At 38.1% G+C, this 27329-nt stretch overlaps 1 protein-coding gene across 20 annotated transcripts in view; it reads left to right on the top strand.

The window, feature by feature from the left end:
- CDKL5 (cyclin dependent kinase like 5) overlaps positions 1-27329 on the top strand; it is a 126644-nt gene that overhangs the window by 54680 nt on the left and 44635 nt on the right. For all 20 annotated transcript variants that reach the window (XM_040647995.2, XM_015272909.4, XM_040647986.2 and 17 more), the window contains 4 exons: positions 15834-15879; positions 18513-18649; positions 21623-21743; positions 22854-22913. In XM_040647995.2, the coding sequence (XP_040503929.1) occupies positions 15834-15879; positions 18513-18649; positions 21623-21743; positions 22854-22913 (364 nt within the window). The remainder of the gene's footprint in view (positions 1-15833; positions 15880-18512; positions 18650-21622; positions 21744-22853; positions 22914-27329) is intronic.

Here is a 27329-nt window from a genome sequence, read left to right as displayed (position 1 = left end):
CATTTTGAATTGGATGTGTTGAACTTGCTCAGCTTCTTAAAAAGTGACTTTGTTAGAGGTAAACAACAGATACTGGGGGGAAGAATATAAGAACAGGACAGGCGTACTGCAATAACTCCCACAATATTCACAGCCTCTAATTTGTACAGTGCTATTGGGAAGTCATTATTGGAATAATCTTGCACAGATTATGCCAGCAGTGTTATTTTCTTATTGCCTTATCCCATGATTATATCCCACCTGTTGTTTAAGTCCTTTATTTGTCCATGAGTACTGTTTAAAATATCGACTGTTATTTTGGTATGCTGTATACAGCATTTTGTCCTTACGCTTTTTTTACATGCCAGTGATTTACAAACAGCTGTCCTTCACCTACCAACAAGTGAAAACAGCGGTGCCAAATCCTACTGATTAAGGTCTGAGGTAGCAGCAGTAACAGTGGGAGAATGTGATATTCCGTTCTGCTTCTGTGAAATCCTCAAAAATTATGTTTCTCTTTGTCTTTGATTTTACATGTCTTTAAAAGGATTGCTCATTTTCACTGCTAATCAAATGTGTTTTGGTTCTGTACCAAGCTGATTGGTTTCAATTGTGGTAAAGCACAAATCTCTGTACACTATATTGTTTCTTTCAGTAATGGTAGTGTGCATGTGGAGGATTATTGCACTTAATATTGTTCCTTAGTCTAGAGCACAGTCAAATGTTCTTTGTGTGGGAATTGCTTGAAACACACACAGCAAAAGTGAAAACATCAGCCTTCTGGTGTGTGCCAGTTGTAAATGTTTGTAGTAGTCAGAGTTGAGATCTGTTGTTTCAAGTTCTACGTGAAGAAAATAGAACTATTAGACAAGCTGTACAGCTGCAAATCATATCAACTCTTTGCTTCAGCGTCAATATAAGATAAGAAGAACCTTCTGAATTCCTTATAGAATTCTGTTTTGAAATATCAGTCATATAGTGTTTCTTTTGTGGACTTCCATTCTCAGCTTCCATGGCATTCACTTGAGTGCAGCAGCGAGAGGCAGGATGACAAGCACTAATTCATTTCAGTTATCAATCTCCTATACTTGTAGATGAATGTTACACAGCACACTTCTTCAACTGCTTGCTGTGCAGGTTGGATCCTAAGGTGGTAAGGAATATTGATGCACTGTGGCATTGTCTATACCTAAACCTCAGCTTTTTCCATAGTCCTGTCAGTTCTCTGTGGCAGGGGACAACAATCAAATTAGCAGTATATTGTAGACTTTAAATGTTGATGTTATGAATGAAGACCTGGTCCCCCCCTTTTTTTTTTTAAACTAAGTGAAAGATTTGTGTAGGTACTGTCACTACAAATATCAGATAGCTGTCCAGAACCGAGTGTAGAAATAGCTGAGATTCCCTGGTTTGAAAAGACAGCTAACTGTCAGGCATGGAAAAGAGTGCAGAAATGACACCCATGGAAGATAAGTTTGTTAGCAGAGTATATTATCAGTGCAGCACGCTGCTTGTTGGTCAGCCGAGAGAAAGACTGTAGACATTCCAATGAGAAGGTGCTGCCTTCACACAGAATCATAGAATGGTTTGGGTTGGAAGGGACCCTAAGATCATGTAGTTACAACCCCCCTGCTGTAGACAGGGACACCTCCCTCTAGACCAGGTTGCTTGAAGTCCCATCCAGCCTGGCCTTGAATGGTTCCAGAGAGGGGGCATCCACAACCTTTCTGGGCAACCTGTTGCAATGTCTCACCACCCTCACAGTAAAGAATTTCTTCCTCTGCATCTTTAAAACAGCCCAGGCTACTATATGAAATGTCCCCTGTATGATACTCTATTCCTTTACCTCCACCTCTGTACTTGCCATGTTATGAGCCCTGCTCAGATGTTGGGCAGTAGGCAATTGGCATTCCCTCTTTTTTTTTTCTCCCCAAAGCCTAATTTAGACATGGGGAGGTGTGGGGGAAAGATGAGAGCTTCTGGAGAAGAGAAACTAACGTGGTGTAGGAGGAGATATTAAGATGCTTTTTTTCTTTGTTTCTTTCTTTCTTTTTTATTCAGGAGTGTTGAATTCAAAGCAATACAGTAAGAGAGTGTTATCATCAGTGCCACAAACTGGGATGGCTTCAGTGGGCTTGAACTTGGTAACATTGGGTAGTGGCATTCAGTAAGTGCAAATCTGAGCGCAGAGGAACTGGATGCTACTGAAGACTTTCAAAACAAGAAGGGAGAGGGGGAAGCAAATGTGATCATCCTCTAATTATGCAGGGAACTGAAGGACGAGTGGCATATAAACGAGAGTTAAAAATAGGATGAGCAGTACATCTTACCTTGGGAAGGATATATGGGATGTGTTACTGGTAGCTCTTGACTTAAGTCAAAGAAAAGTGATTTGTTATAATGAAAAAGAGTATTTTTTTTTAATTGCAGTTCCAGCTTCTTTGTCACCTCCGTGGTTGTTAATTAACCTGACATCTCTGCATTTTCTTCTGTTTTTTTTTTAACAAAGCTGCACATCTTTCGGATGGACTTGTGCATAATGTGCTGCGTGAATTCCTCCTATGGGTGCTCTTTTTTTAAGTGAAAAATTACTGCTGATGCCACAGGTGACAATTTTTCCTTGGAAAATTGCCAATGAATAGACCAGCTCCTGGTAGAAGCTTAGTAGGAGCATACTCACATTTGCAAATGGATGATATGATTACACTTCGATTAGTACAGGAATTGTGTTCAGACCTGCAGTAGTACGTTCTGTGGCTGCCCCTTGTAGTTTTAATTACAAACAGCTTGTAGCATTGTATCTCGTTTTAAAGCACTTGTAAGTAAAAACTTGATTTTAAGTACATGTGATGAATGCACAAAGCAAAATTATCACTGCAAATTATTCTTTTTTGCAAAAAGCTGCAAATGTTACACTGAAAACTAAAGAATCTGAGAAGTATTTCTTCAAAGCTACGTATGAAATTGAAACTGGTGAGGATTTGAGACCTGATTTAGGGTCTTGGATGATTAGGAAACTAGTGATGTAGGCTACGTAATATATAGCTAATGAAAATTAATATGCAGGAGAAGCAACAACATACGGCTAATTCTAGAGCTACATCACAGTACTATGAAGTTGCATGAATATGGGATTACAGTTTATTCTTGCCATCAAATTGCAAAGTACTGTATAGCATAATTTGTTGGAAAGAAGATGGAATTTTTATATTTTAGGTCACTTGTTTTGTTTATGAGGGACTCTCCCAGACTTTTCAAATAATATTCTGTGGTATATATGAGCAGCTCTACGAGTGCTAGGTTAATCACTGATCTCTGTACTGTCAAGTCCGATAAGAGTTCAGTTTTTGAGATGATCATTATTAGATGTACCATGGTGAAAGTGGATGGATTTGGATCATCTAACTGGCTTTCAAAATCACCTGTGGAAGCCAAGTTGACCTAAAATGTCACAGTACTAAATGAGTGTCTTAAATATTCCGATTCTATTAACTTGTTTCTTAATTGTTCCTATGAATCTAAAGCTTTCTTTTTAGACTCCTAGTCCAGAAAAAGGAACACTTGATAGTGAAGGTAAAACATCAACAGAAATAGAAGCTCGCCTAGTATTTCACTTTATCTTGCTACAGTCTTTTCTTGGCACATCTATTTTTCATCAGAAAGGGCTACAGCATATTTTTAAATAGCAAGCTGTCCTTCTGCATGCCCTGGTTAAAGTACTTTTACATAATTACTCAGTTTTGTGTAACTCCTAATTGGTGGAATACCCTTGTAAAACCTACAGAAAATTTTCTATTCTTTTTGGCTGGAAATTACTTTTCTTTGGCTAGAAATACTTGTTTTAAGGTGTAGCAGTATTTATTTCTCATTCAGAAAGTGAGTTGCATTTATCTGTACCTGGACAATAAAGCTCAATGCCTCTGCTTCTTGCATACAGTTGGACTATTTACCAAAAGCCTCTGTTTTAAAGGATATATATTTAAGCTTCTTTTTAGTGTGAGAGGAAAACAAAACAAAAAACTTGTGTTTTGATTTACGGACTTGGTATTTTCATTATATTAGCTCTGAATTACTTCTAGCTCGCGTTGCTAAATGAAACCCATCTTCATACAAGTGCATTTTAATAACTTAAAACGTGGTGGCTTAACTTCGCACTTGGTGAAAAATCACTCATTTTTTTGGAGTTCTATTTTCATTGTTTCAAGATGTACAGCAAAGTGAGTCATTGCTTCCGAGTAGCTTGGGTAACTTTTGGTTGGAAACAGATACCAACTCTTTGGTTTAACATTGCCTGTACCGTAAGAACTCTGACAGAGCAGCTTCCATTTCTTCCTCCATGTGAAATTAGTTTGTGTAGTTGTCTCATTTTCAAAGCATAAACTTGTGCTGCCTTTATTGAAGAACTAAGTTGTCCGTAGAATCAGTTGACCATAAAATGGTTTCAGAGAGAAAGCTTCATTTACATGTTGCTATATCTACTGGTCTCCCAGTCCTCAGATAGTCTTTATAAGACATGTTATTAAGGATATTGTTATGTACATTTCCAATAACAGATTACCATAAATACCAGTGTACCGAAAATTGTGAAGCAGTTTCCTTATACTTAACTTTGATTGAATGATGTTGCTGTCATTATCAATTTATTTTTTGGATATAAGACTTTTCTTTAATTGCAAAGTTTTCCAGTATAATTGAAGTAAGTGTCGTAAATGTAGTCATGAGCAGAGATGTAGAAAGATGAAATTCTAGGATCAGAGAAAAACTTGGTTGTTTGATTATACACCCACCTCCTTTTCTGACAGTGTACTTCTTGACCCAGAGGCAAGCTATCTTATTGAAATCAATTAACATTTCCAACTGAGATGGAGTAGTGCCATGATTGTGCTCAGAAATATGTTACAGGCAATGCCATCTGTGGAGTACAACTGACTAGCTGCTTCTACAGGATCAAATTTCCTGCGACTGGGTGAAGAATTCAGCTGAGTGGCGCGTACTTTTTTCCCCTCAAGGCATCAGCTAGTGAAGAATGGTGTTCAGGAATGTATACAAGATGGTATCTAGTGCAACTGCAGCCTGGGTTCTGAACCCGCTCTGATTTTCTAAGTCTGTCGTGCTTCTGGTGCTATAAATATTGCCGTTGTGAGGAGGAATCAAAATTAAGTGGGGAGCTAATGGGAATCAGTAGGAACTTTGCTAGTGTTCTTTATGAAGGCTCAAGGGATGCCAAACAAAATCGATTCCATGGACTCTAACAGGCTTAAAATAACTACATGAAAACCTGCATTTCTGTTTAGAAATTCTGGGATGGAGCATCCCTCAGCATCCTTCATCCAGGTACCTCAGATCTCCAAATCTCCCAGGTGAATCCAGTATCAGAGAATCAAACGAAGGGAGACCAGACTGCCTATAGTATTTCTAACTTTGAGTTGTCATGGATGTTAGTGAAATTGACAGGTTTTTTTTATGTTGCCAAAGATTCTTTTGCTGCTGAACCAACATCCCTTCAGTTTCACATGTACACGTACAGAGTCATATGCAAGTGCATGTGCACACACGTGCACATTTGTTCAGTTTTGAGCTAGAGCTAGTGGTTTCTTCAGGTCAGTTTTAGGAACCATTGCCAGCCCATTCTTTCTGCTGCTGCCTGAATAGATTTTTACATGCACTAGTTAGCATACAGTTGTGCTGATCCTTTTTATTCTCACAAATATAAGCACCCGTGTCTCAGAATGAGATACGAATTGCAGTGATTCTGTTGGTTTATCAAATTTTTCAGGAGGAATGTACAAGTTGAACTGACACAAATAAAATACTTCACAACCGAAATATCATGATTATATTTTCTTGGCTACCACTTGTGTCTTCAGCCTGAGATCATGTTGCAGTAAACGACTGGAAAACGACCCTCATTGCTAAAGCATATTCTGCTTTTTCCATACTCACATAGGCATTTTTAGCAGTTTTAAGCTTAAAGAGTATTTCTAATTTTGAATAACTTTAATTCTTTGATAGCTCTGTTAGCTATCAAAGCTGTTAGCTCTGATAGCTCAGCGAATAATAAGTTCCAGAATTTTTTGGTGAGAGGGCGTACCTTTTTCTGAAAGTATCTGGTGGTATGAGCTGTGTCAGGGGAGGGGCAGCTTGAGGTCAGGGACAGGGTCTGCACCAGAGGGCAGTGGACATGGAACGGGCTGCCCAGCGCTGTGGGCACGGCCCCGAGTGCCGGAGTTCAGTGCTCTCAGACATAGGGTTTGGTTTGATAAGAAAAGTAGCTGCTTCTAGCGGGGCCTTCTCTGAATGTTAATTAAGGCTTTATTGATCTCAGGTAGTACCTTCAGTTATAGTGGGAAAAGGAAATGCAAAGCTTCTGTTGGAGGTATTTATAGCTTTATGCATATACTCATTGGAGAACATGTACTTTGTTGTCAAATGTGCAAGTTAAAGAAGATGGGTGAGCTTCAGAAATCCCGGTCTTACTTCTAGCTGTGCCAGATTGCTTTGTGGGAAGTGAGAATTGATGCTGCACAGTTACATTGGCAGTGGAGTTGTTCTTACTTCAGTAGCACAGTTGGGAATACTTTATTTGTATTTCTTGCTTGTGTATTGCAAATGCAGTCCAGTGGACTGTGATGATACCAATATAGTGGTGAAACTCAAAGAATGCTGGCACAGAGGTGGTGATATATCTGAGGTTCCCAATGTTGGTCACTATTTCTTTATTCTAACATATACCTTTAAAAACTGGTATGTATGCAAGTTTGTGCATGTGTGGGAAAATAAAGCATCCAAGGACAGAAAGTCAAATAACTTGAGTAGAATTAATCCTACCCATTGTTTCAGCGCGTGGGTCTTACATAACTGAACTCCTTAGTTTGTATAAATGAACCTCCAAAAACCAGCTCATACCGTATGAAAATGGGTTAAGTTGGTAACTTTCTGGCTCTCTCCCTATTTTACTGGCTCTGGGGAAAGCTTTGGCAATGTGCATTGGATATATAACTCCTAGTTGCCTAAAGCTAAACAAGATCAGCTCTACCTTAGGAATTGTTTGAGGTTTGCTCTAGATGTATTTAGTCTCTTTAAATACAGAACATACTTGTTCTCAGTTTAAATTTAGTTTTGGAGATTGCAGCTTCTATTTTGGACCTGAAGAAAGGCTTCAGGTTTTTGGGTTTTTTTTTACTTAAACCAGTAGTTCTAATAAAAGAACATTACCTTTCCCCCCTCAGATTCTTCCTTGCTTGCTGTGATAAGCTTGCTTTTTTGCACATAATTTTTTAGACTTCTCAAATACAAAATTCATCATCTAACACCATATGGATACCCACGCAATTGTCACACAGCTGTCAGCTTCTAGTATTTGATATGGTGTAGCTGGTAGCCTGTTGCCTTCATTCGCTGTGCATACCAGGACTCTGTGGAATGAGACTCACAGATACTTTCAGTGGGTTTGCAGCTATTCTTGAATTCTCACCGTTCCTTTGCTTTCAGTAGAGTTGGGTTCCACTAAAACTGTAGGTATTCACAGGTTCATTTTCTTAGTTGTTGTGCTGTTCTTAACTCAAATTTCTGAGTCCTGTTTCCTTTTCCCGTTTCTGTATTTTAATATGTTTTCAATCTGCATTTTTCTGCCTTCTCTTCCTAGCCTCTTTACTTCCCCCCCTCCCCCTTTTTCTCTCCATCTGTTGTTTTCAGTCTTGGGGGCAATAAAGTTGGTGAGACCAAGACACTTTTCCTTTCCCTTTTGCCAAGAGTTATTATTTTGTTGTATTTGGGCAAACTTTCACGGTGAACATAAAGTCTACACGATACTTTTTTTTTCCCTGACTCAAAAGGGCATGTGTGTTTGTATGAGACCTAAAGGAGGGATGTATGAGGTACTCTTATCAGTACAAGTAACTTTTCTAAGAACAGCTGTTTTTATTGAGTGTTCTTGGAGCTCATGTGATGGCTAAACTTTGTTTCTCCTTTTTGAGAAAATACACATGCTGATCTAGTCGTGAGTCTGCAGATGTTGCAGAAACTACCTGAAATGGGTCCACAAACATTTCCTCAATTTAGGTCCAAAGCTAAAGTTTCAGATATGTAGCACAGAGGTAGAAAAGCATTTTACCCACACGTCTTCATGTAAATAGCATTTTCTTCTTCATTTCTTTAGTAGTAACAGAAGTCTTCATTGGGCACAGATTCCTTTATTTCCCCATGTACATTTAAATGACCATACAACTTGTTTAGAGGCAGTTCTGCTGTTCCTCCAACTTCTGCAACAGTGTATATTTGAGGTTTGAATTTCACCAGCTTTCCTTTTTAAGAAGTTTGAACTGGATTTTAATCCTTAATACTGTCCTGTAACGAAGAGAAGGTCTCTAAAAGGAATGCAGTTTTAAATGCTTGGCAGAGCAAAATGTCAGTATTGTTAAGAAACAAGAATTTCTCCCTTATTGGCCAAAGAATGTGCTGTCTGTCCGATCTTGGAGGAGAAAAGTCTGCCTTTCTGTACAAACCTGAATGCAGAAACTTTGAGAAGAAGTGAAGGTGCCCAGTAAAACCCATTGCAATATTTAGACTGAAAGAAATGTTAAAAAAAATCAACTAAATCAAAAGGGAAGAAGGGAAGAGTGTTGATTTATGTAGAACATCAATCAGTTTGGTAGAGAGTGTCAGAAGTGAGAAGTGGTTGGTGGCAAGTCAGGAAAATAATTCTTCTCTATTATGGCTCTAAAACTAATTAAAAATTGAGGACAAGAAAAGAGAAGCAACTTGCAGCTATAGAGAGCTTCCCAGTTACAATATTAGCCTAGAACATGGCTTTGAGAGCACAGGGTTGTCAGCAAAAATGTGTCTGAGGGCAGGAGGGAAAACGTGAGGGAGCAAAAATGTTACAGCATTTACAAAAATACATTGTTGGGGAGGAAAAATAACTCTCCCCTCCCCCCCAGTATTATAGTCATCATAATCAAAGACGTAACCAAGGAACTAAGGCTAGAAAATACAAGTGTTGGGCTGTTTCCTATTCAATCATCCCTTCCCTAGGGAACAATCTAAATACTGTTATTAAAATTCTGAAAAATGAAAGTAGTATTTCTGAGCCTCACCGCTACTTGGGGGAAAAAGGAGATACCATATGAAGACAAGGACTTGGAATGGGAAACTCAAAGTTACTGTAGACAAATGTTATGTAGCCAGACATACAGTGAGTTGTGACCAGCTTACCAAGCAAAAGTGTTGGTTACATTTACTTTTTACATATTAAATTGCATGGACAAGACCGTGTTACACTACTATGCATGCCCAGGATGGGAAAAAGCAGGTGTCAGTTTAAAACTTAAATAACAATAATAAATGGAAACAATTAAGAAATAATTTCTTTTTTTATTTAATTTAAAAACAAAAACAACAGCACAGAAACCATTCTAAAAATCTGTTTTTACTCATGACTGGAAAATCCAAATGTGATTTCCATGCATCAGCCATTGTCATTTAACGTGGCAGTCAGCTAAGCACCACAAAGCAGTTTACTCCCTCCCTCCTTCTGTAGTAGAGTGGGGGGAGAAAATTGAAAAACATTCAGGTGCAAAAACTGGTGGGCTGAGATAAAAACAACTTAAAAGGAAAGAAAGGAAGAAAAAAAAAAAAAGAGATGCCATGATGCTAACGTTTAATATTCATGTGGGGAATGAAAGGTGCGCTAGACTTGCCTAAGCACAAGCCTCTACTGCTATTGGTGATACCTGGGGTAGTATGCCCTACCTCTGCTTTCTGCTTGAGGAGGTAGACATCTCTATAAATCCTCTGCCTCTTCTGCCAACACCATGGGAGTGCTGCAGATACCGAGGGAATCTTAAATGTTGTTGGTAGGGGAACAGAATGATGTCCAGAGCAAACGGTAGCTCAGAGATCTCCAGCTCTGCTGGCTGCAGTAGTAGCTTGAACACCTAACTCATGTGCAGATATCTGAATTTAGATGTATTCATCTGAAACCAAGTTCCACCTGAAGAGTTTCAGCTGAAGAAACCTGCTTGACAAGTCTGTCCAGATTTAAAGTGGGTCTTTTCTTTTAGAGGTCAAGACATAAGAGGAGGAGCTGAGGTTTGCTCAGCGCAGAGCAGAGGAGCTGAGGGGAGGCCTGATGGCGGCTGCAGCTCCTCACAGGGAGCGGAGGGGCAGCGCTGAGCTCTGCTCTGTGTGACAGCGACAGGGCCCGAGGGAACGGCATGGAGCTGTGTCAGGGGAGGGGCAGCTGGGGGTTAGGGACAGGGGCTGCACCAGAGGGCGGTGGGCATGGAACGGGCTGCCCAGGGCTGTGGGCACGGCCCCGAGTGCCGGAGTTCAACACTCTCAGACATAGGGTTTGATTTGGGGTGGTGCTGTGTGGAGCCAGGGGTTGGACTCCATGATCCTTGTGGGTCCCTTCCAACTTGGAGTATTTTATGATTGATTTTTCTTTCTTTTTTCTTTTTCTTACACGTCAGGAAAAAAGCACCTATCTAACTGTTGATAAGAACAGTCACAACAAAGTCTAGCCAAAAACTTAAATTGTCAAAGTGCCAGATTAAAAAAAAACAAAACAGAAAAGTGCTAGAGGTTTCTGGCAGAAGAAAATAGGTTGAATCAGGTGCAAAAGTTGAGATTTCTGAGTTAAAGTTTGAATTGTGCTAAACTTCTGAAGTGTAGCAAATCCTGCTGTTTTGATGCTCAGAATTGAAATTAAAGAATGGAAAAGACAGATAAGACTATAACATTGATGCATGTTTAAAACACAGAAGTGCTTCCAAATAGCTTTACCTGTCTTGATTACCAGGTACCCAGGGAAGGAGTGTTGCATTATTAATACAAACAGTTAGGAAAATAGTTTAGCTACGTGCATCTTGCTTGTCTTTGCTTTTATGGCAGCAGCAATCTCATAAAAAAAGGAACAGCAGTATCATAAAGCACAGGTTTTTTCTTCTTATTTTTTCTACTTCATTGTCATGTGTATTTCAACATCAAAATTAAGTTATAAAACTTAAACTGGGGTCGGCCTCTTCTCTTGTGTAACCAGTGATAGGACTAGAGGGAAAGGCTTCAAGCTGCGCCAGGGAAGGTTCAGGCTGGATGTTAGGAAATACTACTTTTCTGAAAAGGTAGTCAGGCACTGGAATGGGCTGCCCAGAGAGGTGGTGGAGTCACCGACCCTGGAGGTGTTCAAGGAATGTTTGGACGTTGTGTTGAGAGACATGGTTTAGTGAAAGGATTGGTGATGGGTGGGTGGTCAGACTGGGTGATCCTGGGGGTCTTTTCCAGTCTTGGTGATTCTATGATTCTATGATAAAAAGTAATTAAGCATGCCAGTAGCTGTCCAATACAGTATTATACCATTTATTAAATAGCTTTTTTTTATTTCCCAATTTTCAGGCTTACAGGAGAATAAGTGGAATAGAATTGGAAGAAGATTGTGATCTGAAACTGAAAGGAGTACTGATTTTTCAGTATCAGAAAAAATTATAGCTACTTCATGATTTTTTTATTCCGTTTTATATCTGTGGTTGTAATTAAGCAATAGTGTCAAATTGTAAAATGATAGGAATTAGTGTTACTGTAGTACTACAATAGGATGAAATGAAGCCTAGATGATTTAAAAGAAAAACAGTTGCAGTAATACTGGTTTTCCATGAAAAGCCAAAATAGCTGTATTTACAATATTTAAAAGCTGTTCTGTCTTTCACATCTTTTTCATTACATTCATGTTCAATTTTTTGGGGGGGAGGGGGGTGGAGGAATATGTACTTTCTTGCTTGGAGAAGACCATACCAAAAGCCATTTGGAAGAATGAAAGTTTCAATGCTAACCATTATCCTCAGTCTAGTAGTCAGCAGAAAACACTTCCTTCAAGTGTTATTTTCAAAGCAATATTTTAGGGCTGTGGGACTCTTAAAATTTGAACATGATAACCTTGGGTTAAAGAAACTGCTAATTCCCGATGTTTATGAAATCCCAGCATTCAGCACAAAGCGGGGAGAATTTGCATGGGGCTGGCATCGGTTGATTGAGCTCAACTCCCCAGGCTTCCTTCATTTGTGCCTGCATCTTTAGGCTGAATAGCTTCATGCACCTCTGCTGAGCCTGCAAGGCTGAGATTAGCCCTGACTTCTGGGGAAATTAAAGGGAAAAAGGCATAAATCAGAAGATTTCAACTTTTTAAAAAAAATATAAAAGGCAACCCAGTGCAAAATATAAAATCTGTCAGCATTCCTCAGAGGTGTGAGGCAGGTCAAGGGGATCCACAATCCTGTGGATTATACGTGGGCTGCTTGTTCAGTTGACACATTTGTCTTATCCTTGGGTGAGAAATAGTTGCTGTTTATTATTTCCTTAAATGCAACGCAAGCATTTACTCATAACATCCAAGCTGAGAACACAGTTCTTGTAACTGCTTATGAAAAACATAGATACAGAAATCAAAAGAAACTGTCTCAATCTGCTTGCATTTGAGGAAGTAGGAAGTCTCTTTCCACCCTTGTGCATATTTAAGGCTGTTTTCTGACAAACTGCTAGCTAAAGGCTTCAGCCTTTCTTTTTATGCTTCCTCCCTCAGTGGAATAGCTGAGCTTTTGTAACTGTCCCTACTTTGAAGTTTTCTAGTGGATCCAGGCTGGTTTAAGTATCCTTAAATCATTATCCTATTCCTCATTTTGTTCTTCTCTACTTAGGAGTCAGTGTGGCCATTTTCTTCAAAAGGGGCACGTTAAGAATATAAATCCTTGTTCCGTTAAGAGTCTTCTCCTGCACTTAGCGGGTTAGTAAATAACACTTTGCTTTCAGAAGATGTGAAATGGATTTGTGGTCATTCTAGACATTTCTTATCAAGTAAACTCTCAAATGTATGTGTTGGAGAAATTCTAATCAATTCTTCAGTAAGTAAAGGTATTATGAAAGCTCAGACAGACTGTTCTGTCATTATTTACCAAGAGATCTGTCTCTTCCTAAAAATAAACAAGACTTTTTGAATTAGAGTGTAATTTCCTGAAGGTTCTCTTGTGCTAGGACTGATATTTCATAGATAAACCAAATAGTTTTTTCCTACTTTTTAAACTGAAAAATCAGAGAAAGACATTTTGTCAAGGGGGAGCTACGGTGGTTGGAAAGAATCTCTGGAGGTCATTGAGTCTAATAAAGCAGGTTCCCTACAGTAGATTACACAGGAAAACATCCAGGTGGGTTTTGAATATCTCCAGAGAAGGAGACTCCTCCACCTCTCTGGGCAGCTTGTTCCAGGGCTCTGTCACCCTTACAGTAAAGAAGTTCTTCCTCATGCTCAAATGGAACTTCATTTATTCCAGTTTGTGTCCACTGCGCCTTGTTTTGTCATTGGGCACCAAAGGCAAGAGCCTGGCCCCATCTGCTTGACTCCCACCCTTTCAATATTTATAAACATTGATAAGATCCCCTCTCAGCCTTCTCTTCTTTAGGCTGAACAGCCCCAGGTCTCTCAGCCTTTCCTCATACAGGAGATGCTCCAGGTCCCCTCATCATCTCTGTGACCCTCTGCTGGACTCTTTCCGGAACTTCGGTCTTTCTTGATCTGAGGAGCCCAGAATTGGACACAGCACTCCAGATGTGGCCTCACCAGGGCAGAGAAGAGAGGAATGATCACCTCCCTCAACCTGCTGGCCGCACTCTTTTTAATGCACCCCAGGGTACTGTTGGCCTTCTTGGCCACGAGGGCACACTGCTGTGTCGTGGTCACCCTGCTGTCTACAGGGACCACCACGTCCTTCTCTGCAGTGCTTCTTTCCAGCAGGTCAGCCTCTAACCTGTACTGTTACTTGTGTTATGTATGCTGTTATTACTTATTGTAATATGTACTGCTGTTATTCCTCTCCAGATGTAGGACTCCGCACTTGCCCTTGGTGAACCTCATGAGGTTTTTCTCCCTGCTGAGCTTTCCACCCTGTCCAGGTCTTGTTGAATGGCAGAAAGATAGAAACTGATCAACGCTTCTTGAGGGAAATTCCTGATGTATTTTAGATGTACAAGATTACATAACACTGTGTGAATGTTGTTGTGACTGGGTGACAGTCAGTTCACCGATCAGTTCACAGATTTTTTTGCTTCTCCATTGTTTTTACAAAACGTAAATAGTATTCATGAGAAGAGAATGTGATTGACTTCACTTCTTCTAGCAAAATTTTGGCTTTGGAGCTTTGTATTTGTGCAGACTGAAACCATAAGTCAATCACAGAACATGCCATATCACCATTTGCTTTGGTACATCAGCATAGAGCCCTGATGCAGTGCACTAGCGGCACTGCCTGAGGAATGGCAGTAATGTAGTGCTACTCCAGGGCATGCAGCCAGTATTATCACTGTCTCTACTCATGTTCATTGATTTTTATTGATGCTTTCAGTCTTTCCGTTGCTTTGAAAAGGACTAAATTCTTATAAGCACATAGGGTGAGGTTATAGAATTATAGCTGAATGGTGTCACTTTCTGAAGGATGTGACCTTATCTATTTTGCAGTGATATTTTTGTGTATCTGTACTTTGTGTCAGAATTTTCCTTGATAGGCAAAAGAAAAAAAATCAGTCAGAAAAATCTTTGAGATAAATGAGACAAGAACACTTTTCTTGTTAAGAGATTTTCTTCTGTCGTATTTCAAGAGCAGCATGTAGCCAGGCAGGATGTTTCTTTTTCCAGAGAAGCCTGGTTTTCGTTCTGATGTCCAGTTACGTTGAGCAGCATCTTGAATACTCCCACTGTTAACATCAGGGATTTTCTAGAAGATAGTAAAGATGTATCACTTTAATGTTTTGGAAAAGCACTGTCATGTCTTCTGTATTTTGTAGACGCCATGGAAAAACAGGGGACGTGTATCCTATAAATAAAATAAAACAAAATGCTTTTGAATCAAGGAACTCTTCTAGCATGTTTCTGGTGGCAGGAAATATCAGGCAGTACAGCACTGTGTGGAACCCCAGGAGAGAGATCTCCAAGTGCGGAACAGAAGAGCTCTGAGAATTGATCACCTCCTATCAGTGTACTTAGCATTTGTGGCTAAGAGAGCAGGAAATTCTGTAGTTTGTTTCCTAGGTGCTTAAGTTTGGATTAGTACTGATTTTCATCTAGGTGCTCTTTTCGGTAGCTACAATAGTTTCTCCAGGTGTTATTTTAAGTGAGATCAGGTATTTTACAGGTTTGTATGTTGTGAGAATTTGAAAATAAAAATGAAGTAGATGTTTATATTGTTCAGCATGTGTGTCATCAGACATTCTAAACAGATTTAATTTTTCATTGCTTGTCTTCAGTCCAGCCTCTGTATGCTATTAATAGTGGGATGTTGTTATAAGTTGGAAAATATGTGTAATATAGGTCTGACTTAGCAAGTAATTGAAGCAGTCTACTGCCTGTCTTTTCACATTCCCATACTCTGTGACCTTAAAGCTTCTCCATCATGTTACTAAAATTCAGGTGCTGCAGGAGCATATGAACAGACAATCATTTTCGCCCAGTGATAGATGCACTCAGTTCACAGGGATAGGCACTCACACTTATACTTTGAACAGATAAAAATTGTTCAGCTTTCAGAATAACTAAGTGACAAAAGTCACAGGAACACCTCTTGAAAATGTGATTCATACCTGGTAACTTTTTTTTCATACTGGAATTCCTAAGCATAGCATATCTGCTACATGGGATTTTGCATTGCATTTGGCTTGATCACTGAGATATTTACCAAATTAATAATGGCTTCCATTGTCACATTTCCCTTTTTTCTTTTTTTTTTCTCTTATGCTTGGAGAGCAGAGGGAAACCAGCAGGAAAAAAAGGCTAAACAGATCTTGCTAATTTCGCTTTCTTCACTTTTGTTTTACAGGAGACACATGAAATTGTGGCTATCAAGAAATTCAAAGACAGTGAAGGTAACCTTTTCTGTTCACAGCCTTTCATGTCAATAACTGCTCTGCTAATATCTTTCCAGTTAAAATAAGAAGTCACATATATCCATACATGACTTCAAAATGGTTATGGTTTATTAGCTCTCTAAATGTTCAAGGTACTACATACCTGCTTAGGAACTGCGTTATACATTCAGACTAAAGACCTACCTTTTCTTCTTGGTGCCTCCCTCTTGATACTGCTTGAATTGTGATGCCATTCATGGTAGTATGACCTATCACTTGGAGACTAGATGTGATCAGATGACAGCAGAAATTTCTCTTGTAGCGCTGGCTTGTGGAGTTCTTGAGCTTTATCACCCCTCATTTAGGTGAAGGGATCTTAAATACTGGTGGTCTTGAAGGGTTAAATGAAGGAGGCAGAGAGAGGTCACTTAAAAGCTCTGTGGTGGACGGAGGAGTTGAGGAGCTGTTGGGAACCCGTGGGAGCTAAGTGAGGAGGCAGCAATTCTGCTCTCCCTTCAGCAGGCTTCACTTTCTACAAGGGAACTTGCACCTTTTCCACTTTCACAGTATTGCACACATCAACAGTTAGCCTGAATCCCTTGCAGACACATGAGAGACAAACAGAAGGAGAGAGGCCAAGTATGAAGTAATATGAAGAGTAATCCAGGTCTGAGGTGATGATGTAGCTGTGATCTGCCATATACTGAGGCTGTAGCTGAAAGCTCAACAGTCTAATTATGTGGTTTAAAGAAATAGCAACTTCATTTTAGCAAACTACACTTTTTTTTTTTGGTATTATTATAGAATTGTGGAAGGCCCTGGTGCTGTTGTTGGTTACAAAATCATAATGTAATTTTCAGAGTCGGTTAGGCACAGCAAATTCAGATTTATCTGTATTTTCATGCAATAAAAGTCTTTCATTGCAGTTATTTTGCTAGATGCTTGGAGGATATAGCTGATCTTTTAGCCTTACTGTTCAGAAATCTGTTTTAAATCCCTGTTAAGTGATGCTGATAGTTATTTAACTGTAGTGGTCGTCTTCTTGACCAGGTCATGAAGGTACTTCAGAATCATATGCTGGACCTCAGTATGTCTATTCAGTACATATCAAAGGCAACGAATCTCCAGCGTTAGGCCCCAAACAGGGTTATGATATGAGATAGTATACAAATGAAAACAAAAAAATATTGCCATTAGCTTTTGCTTTCTTTTGGTTTATGTGATTGATGGCTGCTTTTCAGAGTTGTAGCTGTTTACAAGTTTCTGGAAATGTGACAGAGCTTCCTTTGATGGATTTGATTCATCCCATTTCACATCTGTCTTGCTAATATGGTGGTTCATTACAAATCTGAATATACAGTAATTATTTCTATTGCCATTTTTGTTTCACTGAATTACGGCTGTTTGACATATGTATGCTAAATGTTCTAGAAAGTGTCTGGTTATAGAAGAAGTAATGCAATCAGGCCGATGCAAGCCAGCACTGAGCACTCAGTTTTAAAATGAAATGATTTAGATTACTCTAAATTATACATATTTTTACTAAAAACATTTGTGGTGATAGTATTTTACTTCCTTCTGTTCTCTTGCTACAGTTCAGGATTTTTTCTGTTTTCTGATGATGATGGTATGCATTGACATGACCTGTGTTATGCTCTCCTCTGCAAAACCACTTTTGCCTTTTGCTTTCTTGGAAAAGCAATTTCTCTTCCTTGTGTCTTATTCCTCTGTCTTTAGAGTATGTGATGTGCAAGTGGGATTTAGTTCTGAATTCATGCAATCGTATCCCATTTAATATTCTTCTGTTGTGGATAACAGCACTAAGAGATTAAAAAACTGGCTTCTAAGTGTGCATGGGCAATTGCACTGAGTTAATGGATTTCATTTGACTAAATGAAGAACAAAAGCTAATATACTCTATTGTACTTCACGTTTTGTTGGTGCTATCCTCAATGGTAAACAAGATAAGCACTCTACAAAGCTTTAGTAAAACGCTTTTTAGCAGCTAAATTATCAGACTAATAGTTCAATTTCTTGACTCAGAATCAAAGATCTATAGATTAATTGTATCTGTTTTCTCTACTGCCTGCCCTCTGTGGCTACTACAGTGGTCTGCTTTGCTGAATTTCCTTTAAAAGCTTTGTTTGGACATTTAAAATGATTCTTCTGTCTTAATTTCTCATTGATTTTAGAGAATAAAATCACTTAAGAATCAAACAGATCTGATCAAGGCTGTTCGAAAACGATCATTCCAGTGTTTCTGCTGAGAACATAACCTTGCCAGGGCTTCATGCACATGATAGGTATACGAGAGGTGGAAGATACATGCATGTTTTTGAAGGTACATTGTGCTCTTTGTAATGAAAAACAGAGAAATGCAAATTATTGCTTCTTATTAAACAGTTTTTTCTTCCACTGGAAGCCACAGTGTTTATGAAGTGTGGACTATGAAGGTTATATGATGACTGGACAGTCATCAGGTACATCTCTTCTGTGCAGAAACATCCAGGCAGCGCAGAGAGCCTGCAGTGCAAAAAAAAGTCTTTTTCTCCATAGTACCCAGATACAGAGATTTGAATCAAAAGAAATATTCATAACACTTGATTACTCATTTTTTTAATGAATTTTACTTTCTCGCTTTTGCACTCTAGAAAATGAAGAAGTCAAAGAAACCACTTTACGAGAACTTAAAATGCTTCGCACTTTAAAACAGGAGAACATAGTGGAGCTGAAGGAAGCCTTCAGAAGAAGAGGAAAATTATACTTAGTTTTTGAATATGTGGAAAAAGTGAGTTGAGTTTGTACTGTCTTTACCACAGTTAAATCATCAGCTTAATGGAAAAGTCTTTAAAAAGACTATAGTTTTAAATATGGAACTATTGTCATCTACAGAGAGGAACAGCAGGAAAACTCTAATACAATCTGAATTGTAATTAGGCACTTACAGTGACAAAGCAGTACTGATAACTTTGTTATTGTTTTTACATCATTTGTTGGTCTTAAAACAAAAAAGTTATTCCACATATGAACAGAAACATGTTCAAATTATGTAGGCTGGAATACTGCATTTTAGTTCTTAATGTGAAGAAAATGTTCCATCCAAATACCTCATTTTTATTGTAAAGTTGATTCACTGTCATGTGTTATGTTGGGTAATGAATTCAGACATCGTTTTTCAAAACAAGATCATAGGATTTTGACCTTGGAATCTATGGCAGCCTTCTCCGTCTCTGCTTGTTAAAAATACAATTTCTGTTTGTATATTTCTGTAACAAGTCCACTATCAATAGTTGCTTAGAGGGATTTGGCAAAGATTGCTGTAATTATTTCCAATCCTGACCTCATTTGAAGTGATCCCAAAATGTTCTTGGATTGGCCTACTATTGCCAAGCATCCTGGTCTGTTTCTAGGGAGAAACAACCTAGAACAGATTGGTCTTACATTAGTTTTGCAAGCTTTGCGATGGTGGTAGACCTTACCCTTATATCTGAACTATCAAGGAAATCATTTGATGGTGTATCTAGATACACAAAGGAAAAGTAAACACAGGCTTAAATATATGTATTTATGTAGCTTTCAGGAGGTTTCATTCCCTTGATCCAAATTTTCATTTAATATCCTGCCAGTGTGATTTTGTAGTACAGCTGAGTGCTATTCCTTTTCAGTCAGTTCATTTCACTCTTGTGTAAAAGGTTCCTTCCCATAAATACTTTTCAATGTAGTGTGTGGTATAACTTCCTTGTGTAATGTGAGATGACCTGTTTTAGGCCACAGCTTGGCAGAAGACAATTTTCTGTTTCACCAGATTAGCAACTCATGATGTAGTGGACCTTATTTAGCCATAACATCCAAAGTGTGACTTTTTTCATCCATATTCCTTGTGATCCAGATACGTGGCGTGTGTTTGATCACTCACCAACTAGGACATATATTTAATTTGGCGCTATAGTTGAATTAGCTAAGCTCACGCTAGTAGTGGATTGAAAGAGCAACAACAATAAAAGACACCTAAATGCATAATAAGAGCATATTTCAAAAAATGTTAATACACCAGGCTGCAATATCTAATGTTATTAAATTGGAGTAAAGGAATATAATGATAAAGACGGACATCATGTGTCTAATGTCATTTCTGTTATATTGTCATTTCCACATTATAAAGGTGATCTTTCCTTTATACTTTGCTGTCCATGAACGTTTTGCATTTTCAGGTGTGTCAGGTAATTTCCACAGGCTCTCCTAAACGATGCCGTTCAAATCTAAAGACTAGGATGATTTCTGTATTCTCAAATGAGAAAGAATAGATGAATTAAATAAAATATGATACAGTAGGCTATTTTTTATTTTAACTGGTGATGAAAAATGTATTATTTACGGAACCTTAGCCCTGAAATGCTCAGTTTCAGATTACTGAAATTGACATTTAGCCTAATCGTTTTTATCTATTTCCCTTAGCTGGTGTTGTCATGTAGGGTCTCACTGCGTTGATCCTACTGTTTTCATTCATATTTATAACACTAACTTCTTGACTTACTTATCCAGAACTACAGGCCACTGTGTGGACAAGGATCTAACTAACATCAATACAGTTCCTTTACAGAAAATTCCTTTTCTGAGATCTGAGCTGCATTTCTAAGAAACCTTGCTTGCAAGCACAGAAGTTCCAGTATTTATTCATAGATTGCAAAACTCAGAAATACTTCTGAATATTTTCAAAGTCTCCTTTTGTTTTGTCTTATATTTATGTTCATTAAAATATCTTCGAAGAGAAATCTCAAATGTTATTATACAGCTGAAGAAAACATTTGTCATAGATAAATTTATTTTAAATGAAAAATCTGTTCAAATGCTTAAATTCTTAATACAATGAGTTGTGTAAGATGATATAGCCAAAATACATATTTCCATTTCAGTATTTGGTAAATAAGATTATTTTTGTCTTTAAGTTGGCTGCTGCTGCCCATTATTCATTCAGTTAAGAGTACAAACTCCATTGTACTTGAAATTGTGGAACATTGGAGATATTTGCTAACATAATGGAAATCTAAATATCCTTTCTCAAAGAGGAAACTAAGCAGTTTTTACTGTTCATCACCAGTTAAAACATTTAATTTTTAGCTAAGTACATCCATAAAAAGTTAATGTGGACATAGGACTACAGTAACTAAAATATCTAAGGTTTATACAGCAGCTGCGTATCTGTAGGATATTCCATAGATTACTGTTTATGACCCTGTGAAGCATTTTTACCTCTGTTACCTTATTCTCATGAGCAGTAGTATGTTGCTTTAGGTATACCCATTCATGTATAGACATGGTTTGTGATTAGTCACAGCCTGGTATGTGAAAGACAGAACTAACTTAAACAATTAAGAAAACAGTATGTTAAAGTGTAGTAGGTTATTCACAAAATGTTGTACTTTATTAATTTTTTCAGACAACCCCAGCAAACTGGTATTTGTTGGAGCAACTTTTTGTATGGAAATGACTTTTTAGAATTTTTAAGTGGGTTGATGACAGCCTTTTAAGGAATTGTGGTACATTTGCAGTTGATTTTAATTGTCTTCACAGATGCTTTTTTAGAATGAAATTCACTAGTACTATGTTTATGATTAAAGTACACTCCCTAAATGTTGAACTACATTCTTTTTTTCATAGCCAGACTTGGTGGTGTAACTCTGTTGCTTCAGAAGGCTTAAAATGGGTTATGTTCAAGCTACTAAAATATAACTCTTTTAAATAATGTCTTTTAAACATTTAGAATATGCTTGAATTGCTAGAAGAAATGCCAAATGGAGTTCCACCAGAAAAAGTGAAAAGTTATATCTACCAGCTAATTAAAGCAATTCATTGGTGTCATAAGAATGATATCGTTCATAGAGGTGAGTGTGTAGTTCTGCTCATGGAAATAAGCTCCAGAAAGAGTTTACTTTCTATAGGGAAAGACATTACAGCTAGAAGGAATTTGCATTTAACATAAATATAAGCAGTTACTCTTTGTCAACAACAACAAAACCATCTGTAAATTTGGTTGAGTATTAAGCCTGCAACATGACTTCAAATTTCTTTAGAACTAGATCCATCTACATATAAAGCTTGCTGTCTACTGTCTTTGGTGTACAAGTAAAGATTGTATTAAATGCACAGTGAAGTAAAACTGCAGTACAAACGTTGCTAAAGGAAGAGGACTTTTAAAACATTTCTGGGAATTTAGTTATTTCACTTCTGAATCTGGTAAAATATTAGTAGAAAAATAACCCAGAACAAGCTTGGTTCTTTCTGTTTTACTTCTGCTGAAGGCCTATCTTCCCAAGTTCCATTAGTTCAGCTCCCTCTAAATTTTAAGCGATTACAGTACTTACCTTGTTTGATTTTTATCTGGTTATATGTATTTTATCCTTATTTAATAAAACTGTATTTTGCTTTCTGGCTTTGCAAGATTAACATTTCAAATGTTCCCAATAAATGAGGATTCTCATACAATATACTATTTTAGTAGAGACTGATCAAAACACAGGCAAGGGTTTGACATATTTTGTAGAGCAGTTTTCCATACACAGATACCACAATATCCATATAGGAATAAGAAACAGGCTTAGAACTAGAAAACACACTCTTTATATAGAAATGACAGGAAAGCACAACACAACATTTTACCGGTTAACTGGTAATTAAATGACAGGTTATTGTATTGTCATGCAGTATGCACTATTCTGCATTTTCTTGTGCTCTCTAGGAATGTCTCTAAACACATTTTATCTTCCCATGTTTTGTTGGGAAACACTTCAAAAGACTTCACTTTCAAATAAATTCTGCATATCTACAAATAGAACTGCTGGAAGCCTATTGAGCAATTGGTCTTGTAATGCTTTGTTTATGGTTGTATGAATATATCTAAATATATTGTTATGAAATAATATTGTTGACAGAGCTCAAAATTAAATAGAGAAGTTAACAGCTATCTTTTCTTTCTTTGTTATTTGATACTTTAGATATCAAACCAGAGAATCTCTTAATAAGCCACAATGATGTTCTGAAATTGTGTGACTTTGGTAAGTTCAGTAGATAGACTTCTTATCTTTTTAAAGAAAATCTCCTGGAATGGAGCTTTACCTCATTCTCATGAAAGTTTTACTTTGCATGCTGTTGAAAATCCTTTCTTGTGGTCAGAACTGATAACTTATTCAGGTTTATGGCTATTACTTTAGTTTGAAATTTCTATGCTCTTAATTTGTATACTTAGTGAAATACCATCTTACTAAGTCAAGAGAAATGCTGTGTTTGTTGTCTCGTGTTGGGCAAGGATTTACTAGTACTGTTATTGGCTCTCACATGAGAACAGCACAGATGATAAACTGATTAGAAGACTGGCAGAACTGTAGATTTATCTAGCTTATGTATTTAAGAAAAGATTCTACTTTCATAAAGGCATTTACACTTCTTACATGTTTATATACTTCTTACACTGTTAGGTGTATAGTTATAGATCATCCTTTATTGTATTAATCAAAGAAGATTGTGTCAACATACAATTAGTGACTGAATAGCTGGAGGGGTAGAGTCAGAGCTCTACATGTGCTGTTAACTTTGATATTTCCTGACTTATCAATAACTGTTTAATGTCATCTTTAAGGCTTTGAACAAGCAGCACCCAAGAACAAGACAAAATTGCCTATGTGAGTAATCCCCAGAAGACAGCAGGGTGACATATACACTGTTCCAACAATCTCTATTTTTCTTCTACATGCTACATAAACACAGAATAAAACACTCTAAATAGCTTACAGTTTGGCTTGGTAAAATAAAATCCAATTCCACACAGCTGCCCAAGGTCACTTTGAAAGTTGTCATTTCATACCCCTGCAATTTTGAATGAAAAGAAAAACCATTCAAAAAACAAATAAATAAATTGCAGTAGGTTTTTGGGAAAGCAGAACAAACATTTGTATCTTGATGTGCTGCTTACTTCTTTCAATCCTAAAGGCGTTTTTGTTTAAACATTCAGAACCAGCAAGCATTCCAGGAAAAACCTTAGAATATCCTGTCCATGTGAGTTCTTTGAATCAAGGGCTGTTTATTTTGCAGCCCCAGGAAGTGCATAGATCTGACAGTACACAATGGTGCTTGGTGTCCAAAGCCTGTGGCTCTTTGGCCTTATGTCCGGCCAGGACCCTACAGCTAGCCCTGCTGTGGCTGCCCTCCCCTGCCTGCTCTCTCCTCTCAGCATTTCCCATAGCCCCAGGCTCTGGCTGGCACCATGTGCACTGGGCCCCTCTGCCTCTTGGAGAGCTTAGCGAACAGTCAGCAGACAGTGCCGGCCTGTGACCAACACGTGCTTCAGTCAAGATTAACAGTGCCATGAACAGGAACAACCTATAGGCATGCTCCCTTCCTCCCTCCATCTTTGTCCTCCTCAGGGTAAGGCTCACCAGCTGAGTTGGCATTTGCCAGCAGCCCTTTGTGCTCCTGAACTCCTATCAACAGCCTTCCTGCAGGAGTTCTAAAGGAAAATCAAAAGCCAAACAAATCATACAATTATGTTTGGGACAGTGATTTTCTTGCCAAAGATAAAGTGAGTTCTGCCAGCAGAGGTGATGTGCTTAGTCCGTAGGCTTGCTCACGTCGCATCTTCAAGCCAGGATATATTTCTGCAGTTGGAAAAGAAATACAACCTCAAAGGCAACCTGGTTTTGTTGTTCATGTGGATTTGTTTGAATTTTGCATATAATTTCAGACTTGGCTGAATTTAAAATGCAAAGCAACTCTTTAATACTTGGGATCCATTTTACCTTTTAACGTTACTGCTAATTGACGTTATTAGTAGTAGCTTAGGTCATTGCTGTAAAAATATGTTAGGCACAAGAGTTTCTTGCACATGTATAGATGAGGATGGAAGAATTTGCCCTTCAGTATGATATAACATGCTACCTGCCTACCTAGCTTGCTTCATTTTTTGGAACACAAATACTAATTGCATACAGTGCTGCATTCCTCATGCTAACAACAAACACAAATAAAAAATATATACATCCATCCCAATGCAGATTTGAAGTCATTGTGTGTTTTGGAATATCCCAGTGGACAAAACAGTTTGAACAGAAAAACTTTCTAAGTTTTTAACAAGATAGTTCTTCATAATCCCTGTGCTATGTTCTGTACATATCGTACTAGAAAAAATGAGATTGTGTAGTGCTTGCCTGGACACATGTTGTGTGGGCGTGATTTCTACCAATAGAAATGGGAAAAGAGAACAGCACAAAAGGCCAGTTACAACAGATGCATCTGAATTGTTGGAAATTGTTAAGCATTCTGACTAGTATGCTCGTTTTCTCAAAACCAACACTGCAAAATTACTTGTTTTAAAGGTTTCTTTATTTCTCTATGATGCATAAGCATAAAAATCATGAAACACGACTGGAAAAGACCTCAAGAAATTCTCTAGTTCTTCCACCCACTCAGAGAAAAGATCAAGTATGTTTGTCGTTCTTGACAGGCATTTACTTAACTTATTCTTAAAGATCTCAGTAATGGAGGTCTCCTAGTGTTCTTAGGCACCTAGTTAAGACCTTGCATGTCACTGGACAGTTGGACTAAATGATATTTGAAGGTCCTTTTTAACTGAACAATTCTGTTAATGTTAGAATGCTTTACTTTGTCTGATTGAGTTTGTCTTGTTTCTCTATAAGGAACAGACAATCTTATGAACTGCTTTTTCTCCTCACACCTTCAGCCTTGGCATCTATCCTCCCCTTCTGAGTTGTTTGAAGTCCTTTCATGAAATGTCTTGTTTTGCTTGTTTGTCCTTCTTGCGTTGAAATAATTTTGCAAGTTCTGTTGCTTTCATACTTATTCTCACTCAAATCACTTTCCGTCTTCATGTTCTACTCTGTTCCTTCTCACTGAGAAGTTTGGTCAAGTGTTCTCCCTAATTACTTTCTCTTATTTTTGCGTCAAAAATTGTTCCAGTTACCTCAGCACAATTTGGGGACTGGATCAGTATGCTAGCTATGCCACAAAATGAGCAATTCTGCTCTTAGAAAGCATTGTGCTTTCTTGAATTACCAATTCCACCCATTACCTCTCAACATGATAACAGAGACAGAGCAGTAGTGCATGTATAAAATGGTTTCCTACATCACATGACAATATGTAAGTGCAACTGGAGCCCATGGTTTTTCCTTTCATGTCTTGACACAACAACTCCGTTCTACACCTGATCCGTCAAAGTTGAGGCCTGCTGATTCTTTTTTTTTCAGATTACATTAGCTGCTCTTGATTCCCTAGACACAGCAGCTGCTGACTCTTGACCAGGTTCCAATGGAGTGGCCTGGAGGAAACCTCCATCCTTGACTTGGTTCCTCTGGTGTACCTGGGCTGGCAGGCTTGTGCTGTACATTAGCACATGGGCTGTGTGATGTGATCATTTGTATCATGTGGCACTTGTATCTTTCTCCTCTCTTTTGGGATGGGGCTTCCCATTGTTCTAGCTGTCCCATTTCTTCACGATGGCTCTTGATTTTCTTCTCATGTTTAAAATCGTGAATGAAAGAATTTCCAATGACAAGATTACTGAGATAGATCACATAATTTCAAGCAGAAACAGGGCTGCCTAAGCAGTTCTAAATATAGTAATATTTGGAAATTTATCCAATCCCAATGTCCTGTTTAAGTAAATTAAAGAATAATAATTTCAAGTTTTTTAGTGGGATCCATAATTTTTAGCAAAACTATGGGAACAGATGAAAAATATTCTTGTTGTGGGACAACTTTGAGATCTCTCTTCCTCATTGTACACGCCTTGCCATTTACTAGCTTTTAAAAGGGAGAGGTGTCTTAAAAGAAGTAACAGCTGTAACCTATATCAGTAACAACTCTATTATTAGACTGGTAGTTTGAGATAACAGTCTCTGCACCGAAACATTTACTGCCAGTTGGTGTAAATGAGTGTAACCACAGAGCCCTAGGATCTTTCATACTAATGCTGCCAACTGAGACACTTTCAGAATACTAAAAACAAATCAATAAATACATGACAGCTTTACAAGCATAACTGTGTGGGAAAATTATTTTTTGGCAGCTTCTGCATAAGAACTCAAAAATAAAGAAAAAATAATATAGCATTTATGTAGCACTTATTTTGGAAGTGAAATCATCCCTTATATCTCTGAAAGATCTTGAGCTTTTTATTCCTTCTTCTTTGCTCATGCAGTGGTGGAAAGAGTCCTGGTGATTTCACTGAAGTGAATTTTCTTCTGATTTTTAGTACCACATTCCAATTACAAAAGCATTTCGAAAATGTTGCTTCCGCATTTCAGTCCCATAAATTTGTCTCAGTTTGAGCTCTAGGTCTACAGCAGAGTCTTGCTGCTGAGAGCTGTCGGACCTCAGTCTCCACTTATTTGATAGTTAGGTGCTTGATACTTTACTGAAACAATGCTAGCAGCTACCCTGGAGTACTACATGGAGAA

The sequence above is a fragment of the Gallus gallus genome, chromosome 1, assembly GCF_016699485.2.
Source record: "Gallus gallus isolate bGalGal1 chromosome 1, bGalGal1.mat.broiler.GRCg7b, whole genome shotgun sequence".
In the NCBI taxonomy this organism is placed as follows: Eukaryota; Metazoa; Chordata; class Aves; order Galliformes; family Phasianidae; genus Gallus; species Gallus gallus.
This window is presented reverse-complemented; position numbering and strand designations above follow the sequence as displayed.